The sequence below is a fragment of the Chiloscyllium plagiosum genome, chromosome 40, assembly GCF_004010195.1.
Source record: "Chiloscyllium plagiosum isolate BGI_BamShark_2017 chromosome 40, ASM401019v2, whole genome shotgun sequence".
Classification (NCBI taxonomy): domain Eukaryota; kingdom Metazoa; phylum Chordata; class Chondrichthyes; order Orectolobiformes; family Hemiscylliidae; genus Chiloscyllium; species Chiloscyllium plagiosum.
Genome location: NC_057749.1, coordinates 15,880,916 through 15,893,238, shown reverse-complemented (window position 1 = coordinate 15,893,238; position 12,323 = coordinate 15,880,916). Strand labels below are relative to the sequence as shown.

At 42.6% G+C, this 12,323-nt stretch overlaps 1 protein-coding gene across 1 annotated transcript in view; it reads right to left on the bottom strand.

Annotated features, from left to right (window-relative positions):
- Positions 1–1,933: 1,933 nt before the first annotated feature.
- The window catches only part of map1aa (microtubule-associated protein 1Aa), a 108,359-nt gene continuing 97,969 nt past the window's right edge, over positions 1,934–12,323 (bottom strand). Inside the window, exons 6-7 of the mRNA XM_043680428.1 lie at positions 11,660–11,892; positions 1,934–10,323 (exon numbers count right to left, since the gene is read on the bottom strand). Coding sequence (XP_043536363.1) covers positions 10,168–10,323; positions 11,660–11,892 — 389 coding nt within the window. The 3' untranslated portion in view covers positions 1,934–10,167. The remainder of the gene's footprint in view (positions 10,324–11,659; positions 11,893–12,323) is intronic.

Sequence of the window (12,323 nt, the reverse complement as noted above, 5' to 3'; positions counted from 1 at the left end):
CAAACTTATGTATCTGCGTGCATGTATGAGGGGTTATGAGTGTCTGTGAGAGTGTGCATTACGTGTGTGAGTTTGAGTGTAAGGGGGTAGAAATATGTGAGAAGATATGTGTGTGAGAGTATGGGAGGTATGTCTGAACATATGAGAGAGCTTGTGTATGAGAGGATCGGCAGGAGTGTGTCTGTATGTGTATATATAGTGGGGTCACCTGTAGTGTGCGTGAACCCAAGGTCCCAGTTGAGGCCGTCCCCATTGGTACTGAACTTGGCTACCAGCCTCTGCTCGGCCACTTTTGCTTTTGGCTGTCCCGAAGTCCACCTTGAGGATGGTCATCTAAAGGTCCGAGGTCGAATGTCCCAGACCGCTGAAGTACTCTCCGACTGGGAGGGAACACTCCTGTCTGTTGACTGTTGTGCGGTGTCCAGACAGAAGTCATTCACATCCCAGTACCAGCAAAATACTGCAGATGCTGGTGATCTGAATCAAAGGCATACAAAGTGCTGGAGAAATTCAGCAGGTCTAGCAGCATCAGCGGAGAGAGCAATAGAATTAACTAGTCCTGAGGTACCAATTCAAGTTCTGAAGAGGAGTCACACCAGGAGTCGAAATGTTAACTCTTGATTCTCTCTCTCCACAGATGCAGCCAGATCTGCTGAGTTTCTCCAGCATTTCCTCTTTGTTTGTTCTTGTCAGAGCTCAGACAGTGAACATTGGCAGCTGTTTGTGCAATGGAGCTTCCTGTCTCCCCATCTCATCCACACCATGGGCAGGACTGAGAAATGAGGATTCTGGATTAGTGGTGCTGGAAGAGCACAGCAGTTCCTGAGAAATGAGGAGCTGAGATCTCTCTTGCTTTTTGGAGTTCAGTTACAGTGTGACGCACTCTGTTACACACTGGCTCAACTGTCACGGGAAACTGCAGTTCCAGAATTCCTAATCCAATCCCAAGTAAGACTAAAAATCTTAGTGTTATTCCAGCTGATGAACAGAAGCAGAAAATAATCAAGAAACTTAATGAGATGTAGTCTTTATATCTAGATGGAGGCAGAGATTATGCTGCCATTATACAAAGCCCTGGTGAAACTGGCAAAATCCACACTGATGCCATGGGGTTGGAGGGTCCTGAGGTGGAAGATGAGATGTTCTTCCTCCAGGCATTGGGTGGTTAGGGAGTGGCATGTCCTCGGCAGAGTGAGAGGGGGGTTGAAGTGATCAGCCATGGAGTGGTGGGGGTTGGTTGGCACGGGTGTCCTGGAGATGTTCTCTTAAGTGCTCTGCGAGTAGGTGTCCGGTCTCCCTGATGTAGAGGGCACCGTATCGGGAGCAATGGATACAATAAATGACATGTGTGGAAGTGCAGGTGAAACTTTGATGGATGTGGAAGGCTCCTTTGGGGCCTTGGACGGTGGTGAGGAGTTGGGGGGTTTGGTGGGAGGTGTGGGTGCAAGCTTTGCAATTCTTGCAGTGGCAGGGGAAGGTTCTGACTTTACCCACCCCAGCCCATCACTGGCACTTCCACATCATAGAGAGAAATCAAAGGCAGGGTGGGAGGCGAGATTGAAACCCATCTGTCACATCTGTTATGGGCGGCACAGTGGTTAGCACTGCTGCCTCACAGCGCCAGAGACCCGGGGTCAATTCCCGCCTCAGGCAACTGACTGTGTGGAGTTTGCACATTCTCCCCGTGCCTGCGTGGGTTTCCTCCGGGTGCTCCGGTTTCCTACCACAGTCCAAAGGTCAGGTGAATTGGCCATGCTAAATTCCCCGTAGTGTTAGGTAAGGTGTAAATGTAGGGGTATGGGTGGGTTGCGCTTCGGCGGGGCGGTGTGGACTTGTTGGGCCGAAGGGCCTGTTTCCACACTAAGTAATCTAATCTAATCTAATCTAAGGACTGAAGCTACTGAAGAAACACCGAAACAGCCTCACAACAAGGTTTTAATAGATGTACTTTTTTTTATTGGCGATAATCAGACTGTTCCCTTTTACAATAAATTTCAGTAGTTCGCGATTAAGAGATACAGAATATTGCACACAAATTCTGAACTAAATATTAATATTGCGCAGAGAAATGGTCACTACAGAATTGTTCTTACACCATGAAACTGAAAGGAGGAAAGCTTCAAGATGTTTTTACAAGTCCATCTGATTACAGTTAAGACAAGTTGCTTTTTATATTTTTTTCAAATTTTTTTTCTTAAACTATTACATACAGGAATATAACGTAGGGATAAATGTCACATGCAAAAAACAAGCAAGAGGTCTCTTTTCCTTAAAAAGTTTGAATTAAATTCCCAATGTCCTATTCTAAACAGGGGTGTGTCCTGAATGTATTATCATTGTATTAACTCTCAAGAGTTTGACCGGCATTTTTTTTAAAATTTTTGCAGAAATACAATTCTCTCTACCCCCCCTCCCCAAATTTAAAAACCCTGAACTCTCCCATTGAACTTCCAACTGAAACATTAAAGTGGAAATGCACTGAATTTAGCTTATTGTAGCTCCCACGGGATAACAGGGGCTGATTTATTGACAGTTAAGAGACAGTTAAGAGACAGTAAACACAAATGGCGAGAGGTCAATATTCTTTAGCTCACAATAAACCCTGTGCCAGTTTCTAAACTCACATATACATCTGTTTTGTTCATTTTTTCAGTACGTTCGGTTTTGACACCTGTCTGTGCTAAAATGAAAGGGCTCAATGGAAATTTTTTAAAATATTGAAATTAAATCAAATAGCTTTTTCACATATATATAAGTTTGAAAACACACTGGGAAGACCCAGTTGACATGTGTTCGGTGCTTTCAGAAATGTTCGCTGTGGCATCCATCTCATCTCTAAAGAAATAGTGCATCATTAGCCTTTGAAATTGGAAGATTAATGACATGGTTGGAGACACAAAGGGATTGACTTTTTAAATTCAAGTGTGGTGACTAGCTTACTGCAAGCAGAAACTAGTCAGGCAAGACTTCAATAAGGAATCAGTAGTTTATAAACAGCTGGACCCTGGTCCTAAAAAAAATTTATGTTTTCTTTTGCAAATAATTCAGTCGCACAAGCAGCAAGTAATGGTCAACATTAATTTTGACTACCGTTCTCCCTTCTCACCCCCCCCAAAAAAAAAACAATTCTGATTTTAATGAGCATTGTAGGAACTAGGATAAGGGCACATATTAATAAATGATGAATATTTGGATTCCTTTTGGTTAATACTGTTAGAATACACAGTCAAAAAGTTAAATAAAAGTCACTCTTACTTTCTGAGGGAAGGAAGGATAGGCTGCTCGTGTTGGAGTCAGCAACATACAAGATTTTGAGATGGTTAATGAAGAGGAACAAGATTTTAAAAAGACGAAAGCAGACCAAGCCCAATTTAAGGTCATTGTCTGCCACTGGAATAGATTAATGGAGTAGGACCACCCTAATAAGATGGCAGCAAGCAAGAGGTTTGTCCTAATGCCAGGGCAAGGATACTCTATGGTGCGTTTGACAAGATTCACAAAAACCTGCTTCTTAATTCCCTTGAGTAATGCTCATTAACTTTATTGCTGTGTAAACAGTGTGAAATCTTTGTGAATGTACCAGCAGGCAGCACCAGTTCAGCTCACTATCTACACAATCGAACAGAAAGTTGAAGTTTGTACATCATACACGATGCCCAACGTCAGGGGCTCGGGAAATCTAGCAAATATTCGGGGTGGGGTGGGGGGAAACATCTTTTGAAGATCAGTGGAGGGCTCTCCTCACTGTTGCTGGTCTATTCAATAATACTGGCCTTCAGCATTCAGGCAGACTTGGCAAAGTCCAGAGTGCGACAGAATTCTTTGGGTGATTGATTGGGATACTGCAGCATTATATTTGTTCACTAGGCTGGGGTGAATGGGTTAAGGTCATACCATTAAGCTAACACAGTAAAACTTAAAGGGCTTCTAGTTTCTGAAATAAAAAGGATGATAAAAGATTAAGAATGGTGAAGAGGGAGTGCAGTCAGAGACATTGGGTCTGTGTATTAGTGCCTACCCCACTCTAACTCCTAGTCCCATGCCCTTCTCCTGTTTCCTTTTTACGTTTGGTCCAATGGGAGGAAGAGATAAAATTCCCATACTCCGGAAGATTGAGACAGCATTATCTGATCGAAATCACTGCACCTTCTGAAGTGGCCACTGTCTATCTCAGAATTATTTCTGGATCTCTTCAAATTGTTTATTGTTTTTGTCTAAAAAAAAGGCCAAAAACCAAATTCTGAAAATGTCTCTGAAGAAGCAGCTGTTCTACAAAGATACTAGTCCAATATCTCAGCTTTGGTTTATCTGTCCAGCTAATGGCTGGAAGTTTGAGAACAGCTTTCAAGAGATTTTGCGATTAGTTATCCAATTACAGAATGATACAGCAACACAAGGCCATTCACACTTGTGCTAGTTCTTTGAAAAGTTGTCCAATTAAGCTTTTCTTGTTCTATCGTTCTGCATTGAACATCTTGACCACCTTTCAGGCTTGCCAACACTTACAACTCTCTCTCTTCAACCTCCACTCCCCAACTCTCTCCTGATCCCAATTTGCCCACTTCCCTGATCCTCCTGTTTGTTACCTCCTCCTTGAATCTCATCAAATTAAGCTCTTTACCTACAGAAATGAAGAAGCGATTATGAAATATCCTCTCCACCAGCCCCCTGAAATATTAAGTGGAATTTTCTCAACAATTGCGAGTTGATGTGGCGACGACTGGGTTGTCAGAACTGAACGTCGTACAGGAATCAGATAAAAACAATCACTTCCCTCTGGGGAAGGGCTTGAAATAACATGTAACTGAATGGAGTCAATATGTACCTTCACTGGCACCCCATAACAAAGATGAGGAAACAAAAGATGAAGAAGATAGCCACAAAGACATGAAGAAAGGCAAGTTGATTGACAGACTTTTGAAGATTGGAAATGGAAACACTGCAGAACTCTTAGTCCCAGAGTGCTAAGGACTTATTAAAGAGTGAGGTTGACATCTGGTTGACAACAGTTTGGACATTAGAAGACTCGATTTAGGCTGAGCTGGTCCCAGTACACAGATGTTCTCTATGGATAGGTTCTGGGAACATCTGGTAACTATGGGTTGGGATGGAATAAGTTGATGCAGAATTGGAAAGAATATTGTGGGAGAACTTTGTTCCTTGACAAACAGAATATGGAGATTTACAGGTGGATCAACTCGATGCTGGGAGTGTGCGTAGATGGGCTGCAAGACGACAGGGAATGGGTGAAGAGTCGCTGATAGAGAAGGTGGAGGGGCTGAGAGGGGAGTGAAAGTGATAAACCTAGCGGCCTTTCCTCCATCAGTGAGAATGAAAACAATGGAAGAATCAAATGTATCACAACCAAATCACGAGTTTTCAGGATTTGTGTCAATAATCTCCTGGAATTGGAGGGATGGAAAATGAGGCTTCATCAGAAAGATAAGTTCCGGAAAAATCTCATGCTCAACTAGAAATAAGTTCAGCAACTTTCTTTAAACTGAAAATGAATTTGCAATAAAAATGAAGAAACTTTGTTCCATTGTCTTTCTGACTTCAGAAATCAAAATATAAATGCAAATGGGCCCATATGAAAAGGCACAGCCTCTATATAAATGGAGTGCAAATGAACTCTATGTAAACATGTCATCTTACAGCTACAATACTGGTTAGAGTTGTGCTTATAAATTAACAAACTATAAATCTATATAAAACACTGATATAATCTACAAGACAAATAAATTATAAATTACGCTTCACGAGTACTGATCTCCCTCTGGACCTCAGTTATGTCTCCTATAATCTAATGATGAATAATTGGTGTTGCAGAATGTCACGGTCAAACATACGTAAGATTTTGGACCAAAGAAATAGGATTATAACACTGTCACAATAAAAAGTGCTGGTCCAGTCCTTTTGAGGACAGGATCTTAAAATAACAAAGTAAACATATTAAAAGAAGAAAAAAAATCCTTTATGTTTCTCACAATTTATAAATGAGCCAACACTAACAATATTCCCTTTAGTATCTTTTTATGTTCTGCACTTTCCCCATGTTCACACAAGATGGTGAAGTCCTACATGTCTTGGGGGTGAGGGGAGGATTTAAGGATTCCAGAACAAGGTGGTGGGTAATCTGGAGGGAAGTAGTGCACGAAGGAATTGTTGCTCTCCTATGGATTAGGAGATTATGGATATTAGAGAAAGCAGTCCGTATTCCTGGTGCTACAGTCACTGTGGAAAGTCTAGTCCACAATCCTTTGTCTATTTCAGTGTCAGTGCTGTTCTCTGAAGTGAAAAAGCTGTCGACTGGAGAAATGCCAACTCACTGGCATCAAATGCACATTTTCAAATGCTTTCCTCTCCATGCTTACTATCACATGCCTCTTAACAGTACAACTTGCTTAACATGCTTACGAGAGAAGAGAAAAAAACAATATCAGATCAAAACAGACTTTGCATACTTCTTCGGCTAAACTAAATTCTCATTCAATTTTGGACGGCACTAACAGTTTGAAAAAAAAGAATGGATGGCAAACAACAGCACAAACCAATCTGTTCAATCTGTGGACTTCACTCTCAAACACTGATCTGGTTTTGGACAGATCCAGTACAATACATCTTCACTTTTTAATGTGTTACATTATACACTCACCCAACACAGGCTAAACTACAGATGTTTGCACACTGTCTTAAAGACCCTCCCAAGTGCAAATGTATGTGCCTTGAGATAGGATGCTAGGGACATTCCATTATCATCCTACTGAGCTGCCTAGATGCACATACATTAAATATATACAAACCCACGTTATACGTACAAACCAACCCGCTTCCAACACACACACACACACACACACACACAGGGAATGACCTGGGTCCTCGACATCTCCCTCCGCTATACACAAGGCGAAATCATGTGCGTTGAGAAATTGTGCTTAACACAACCAACACATTGCCTCAATTCCTGTGCTCCAGTTACAAACAGGCACTGGAGTTCATCACAATCCCATAATAAAAGCCAAGTACTGTGGATGCCAGAGATCCAAAATGAAAACAGAATGTGAAGGCAGATACAGAGGTAATATTTTGGGTCTGATACAACTCTTCAGATGTATCCGGCAGTGAGTTAGTCTCAGATATAATTAATGGACTGTGTCACCAACTCACACAGAGTGCAAGGAACTTAGTTCTGAAGAAATCATATTGGACTGGAAACATTAACTCTTTCTCTCCACAGATGCTGCCAGGCCCACTGAGTTTCTCCAGCACCTTCTGTTACTGTTTTCAATCCTACCCTTTTGCTTGTCTCTTTCTTTTTCAGTTTGGCTTTTCCACAGTATTCTTTTTATTTGAGAAATGGGCATTTGACTTTATTAGCTTTGACACTGAAGGGAAAACACACACACACACACACAAGCATGTTCACACAGGGTAAAAAAGCCCCCATGCTCCCCAAAAATATTTTGCCAGACTAATTGGACGATCTGGCTCCTGCAGTGTGACTGAGTAACTTGGTTGTCTGTTGTTACTTCAGTTGTTTGGGAGCTGCTCATTGTCAGCTAGCTTCGAGTGATGGTGCTTAAGGAAAACAGCCTCTATTATGTTGCGCATCTATCACTTTGACAACAGATGTATCCAGAGGGGATTCAGTCTGCAGTGTAATTACTGACTAATCTACTGTTCAAGGGACTCAGTGCTGGGTAGAATTAGCCATCACCTGATGGAACTTAGAACTGGTAATAGGTGAGAAGCAATAGGAAAAACAAAATGTCAATGGCTCTGGTTAAAATTGTGATTGACTGAAAGCAGCCGTAAGGATGTGCTTGGAAAAATGAACACCTACATAGCTACATGAATCTACTGAAAACAATAACAAAACCAAAGACTTGTTCAACCTACTGCCAGGGAGTCTCTCCCCTAAACTGCACAATTTTATCACAGTATGTCTCTTCCCTTAAGTTAGAGTTTATTATAGGTTTGGTCCCCTCCACTGTCAGTTTGAACCTCTTGTGGGAATTTAAAGAAATTACTCAACAAAAAAAAAACTTCCTTGAAATGGACAGTCAACCTCGATGGGGGGGGATCACACTGCCCCGTAACATGCCCATGAACAGAGCGCAGTAAATTGGCAACACAAAAACAACACAGCCAGTCCCAGCTCTGCATTGCTGCAGCTGTAGTGCATTAATTAGCTACATTCATCCTAATGTCTAAGGCAACCACACCTGATATTTAAGCACAATGGAGGCTCCTCGCACTTGCTTTGGTTTGTTAAAAAGGCAATATCCAACTTTACCCCCCCGCCGTCATCATTACGTCCCGCTACTCAAAATGGGGAGCTGTATGGTCACAATACCCTGATCTCGTACATCATGCAGTGGTCTAATTGTCCATCGATCGCTCTGTCACTGGGATCATGACCACTGCCAGGAGTGGGGGGTAGGTCCAGTGAGACCTTAACACTTGGCTCAAAGCAACATTGTCAACATCAAGACATCATTCTCATTTTGCAGAAGAAGCAGAATTGCCCCATGAAAAACCATGGGTAAGATTTGAATTAATGGTTAAACAGGGACGTCACTGAAATGCAGCTCCAGACGTGTTACACTGAAATGTAACTGTAACAGTGATCCCCTGCACCATAGCTCACTATGATATAACTCACTGTTTTATACACTTTGTTTATTGGTTAGCAAAGCACACAATACATTCCATCAGTGATGTGTTCTGCTCAGTCCAGCAAGCTTCAAATGTTTTTGACAATAATCTCACACTGAGGATTTCTGTTGGGAAGCGTATACACACACACACACATTCAGGAATCATCACTAGCCTTTCTAAAGCACACCCAAACAGTGTGATCAGAATCTACCCATTGAAGTGTGTGTGCTTAAAGATTGATAATTTTAAGAAATACTATTTAAAATCAGATATTGCCTTCTTAAAGAGACAGGTCCTTTTTTTTAAGCTTTGATAGGCTGTATTTAACACTTGAAACAAAACCCCCTTAAAAGTAATTTCTCAGTTCCAAAGTCACAATTTCTTTACACAACTCAAACAATTTAAAATAATGCTATAGCTATAAATTAAGTGGATTGATCTTTAGTCCAAGCTCTGCATTTGTATTTCGTGTAGTCTTTGATGTCCAGCTTGAGGTGACTGCTACAAAAAAAGGATTCTGTCTCTTTAAGTATAAATCAGTATCTATTGCTCATGTGTCTTGTTACAATTTGCATTGTAACTCACAGCAAACACCAAAGATGCCTGAATGTCTGACAGGCTTCCACACACATGGAAGCATTCCCTGCATAGATCATCCCAGGACACGATCCGTCCCCGCTTTTAAGGGAATTTTGGACAACGGATAGAAAAAATAATTTAACACTTTGTAACGAAAGAACTGCACAATACCAGGAAATGGCCCGTTTAATCTCCACCCAGCTCAATCTGAATCCCAGTGTTACTCTTGAACATTGTCTCTCAGTTTCAGTTGCCATACCAACTCCTTGCATCAAATGCTCTCCTCTACGAACTGCCTGTTTGCATTTGCTGCCACCACCACCCCCCCTCCCCCCACCTCACGCATTTTCATCACCTGCTTTTGAACTGACCGAAGTTCGAGGGTAGAGAACAGTTTGGACACTGCTCTGGAAATGGAAGGTGTGGTTTTGTCTGAGCCTAGAATGCGACATTTTCCTTTCATACAAAATGCACTGTTAAAAGTAAGTTCCTCAAAACCCCTTAACCTGCAAACATAATCATCAATTTAGACACTGTCCACTTGGAGGCAAGACCTGACAATCATCTTAAGTTAACCAGATGACCTTCCAATTCTATGAAACCATGCAATGAATGTAGAATAAAACTAATTATTCCAATGGCGTCCCAGCTCCAATCTTCAATGTGCAGAAACAGGAACGTCTATTGGATGATCCACAGTAAAAGGATTCCCCTAGTAGCAAATCAGTCTCCAAACTCGTCCCCTCTTCATGGAGACTGTCACACTCATTTTGATTCCTTTCCTTAAAATTAAGCTGCAAATCTAGCCTTAAAATGCACTTTTAACTTTAGTTTAAAAAGAAAAATTAGTGTAGGAAGATGAGAAGGGAATGACAAAGCAGGGTTCCTTCATAGGTTGGCAAGCAGGGTGACTGGAGATGGGGGAGCTCAGAATTCAATCTTGCACGCTGGGAACGACTCGTCCTGCATTACCACTGTGCTACTGCTGGCCAACACCATGATGTTTAGCTCTTGCTGCCGTTCATGGGTCTGTTGGTACCACTCCCGTGTCACTTCTGTGTCGTGGGTCGGTATTAGCGTCACCTAGAACAGAGTAACAAAGTCCCCCTGTCACAGAAGTGCAAACAAAATAGTGTCTTTGCAGCACGGAAGGCGAGTCTCACTGAAAAGACAGAGACATTGCCAAAATCTTGTGCGTGTCAGGACGAAAGGCAAGAATGCCAAATTTCAAACTCAACAACTTACATTACAGCAGAAAAATGGTGCTGATTGGCCGGCAAGTTGACTCTGATTGGGCAGAGTGTTGCCTTTTCACAACAACAACAGCATGTATTTACACAGCGACTTTGAGACAGCAAAGCACTTTGCAACAGGAGCATTGCAAACCAATATTTAATGCATCAGGAGATACTGGGCCAGATGGTCATCAACAAGAGGCAGATTTTTAAGGGAGTGTTGTAAAGGATGGAGGGAGGAATGGAGGGAATTCCTGAATTCAGGCCCCAGGCTACTGAGGGCATAGAGCCAATGCCAGAATGATTAAAAAGGGGATGCTCAAAGAGACCACAGTTGGGGGAGCACAAATATCTCAGTTGCAGGGCTAGAGGATGGAGGGATTTAAGGGGAAGAGGTTTCTTTTGAAGGTGGCTTCCACAAGCATTTCAGTTAGTAACAGGTTCTATTGTAATAGTTCTGGGGAGCTGGGTTTGAATCCTATCATGGCAGTTGGAATTTGAATTCAATAAATATGTAGAATTAAGAGCCTAATGATGACCATGAATCCATTGCTGATTATCAGGAGAAATCCAACTGGTTCACTAATGCCCTTTAATGAAGGAATCTACCATCCTTACCTAGTCTGGCCTACATGTGACTCCAGACCCACAGCAATGTGGTTGACTTTCAACTGCCCTCTGGGCAATTAAGCTTGGACAATAAATGCGGCCTAGCCCTCATCCCCTAAACAAATAAAAAGGTAATGACGCACGACCGAATGGAATTCTTTATTTACCTCTTCGTATGAAAAGTAGAAAAAATATTTCCACGCATGTGGAAAGCAGAATTATACACCATCAATACAAGACAGTCACAGCGTCGCTCCGAAAGCTAGTGGGCTTCCAATTAAACCTGTTGGACTATAACCTGGTGTTGTGATTTTTAACTAATAAACCCAGTCAGGAAATCAGGGGGAGGGAGAGAGTGGTGGAAATTTGGAACTCGCTCCAATAGTAAGTAAGTAGAGGGGAAAATAGTTTTGATATATTTATCTAACTTCCTCTTAACTGTATGAGGCAGACAGGAATAGAGGGATATGCCGATGGGTCATATGAAGTAGACTGGGAGGTTTTGGCGGAGACTGGGATTTGATGGATTGTTTCGGAGAGGGGTCAGAAAGATGATGTCAATGGTAGGTACCCACCTGAAGATTGCTCCCCCATTGGGCCTTTCCATCCAAAAGGGCATCCAGTACAGCTCGGCTCGGCTCCCCACTTCCGGGGTCATTCCCACTCACCACGTAGTAGGAGGATCGGACACGTTTGAAGAATTCCAGGTCTACATTCTTCCCGCTGCAGTGGTTGGGAATGTAGGCCAGGTCCACGTACACTGGAGGGCCTGGGGGCACTCCGGAGCTGGGCTTGATGTTGGCGGAAGCTGTCAAAGGACCCAAGAAGCGTTTAGACATTGTGATGTGGGCCCCGCACCTGTCTGAGATAGCAGTCAACACTTAACTAAGCAATGGGCACAGAGCTCTGAACCGACTACTCCTACGTATCAGAAGGGAACATCCAGAGGCAAATCCCAAAGGGGGTGGGGAGACAGTGCAGAATACAGAACCAGACGTCACTGTTCGAAAATTAGGTGTCACCCACTTCCCCTCATGGGACAGCCTAGGACCAGACGGCATAGTCTCAGTACAAAGGAGCACCACTTTAAGGTGGAGATGAGGAGAAATTTCTCCTCTCAGAGGGTTGAGTACCTTGGGAACTCCTTACCACAGAGAGAGCTTTAAGACTGAGATAGAGAGATTCCCAATCAGTTGGAGCATCAAGAGTTACAGGGAAAGGACAGGAAAGTGGAAATGA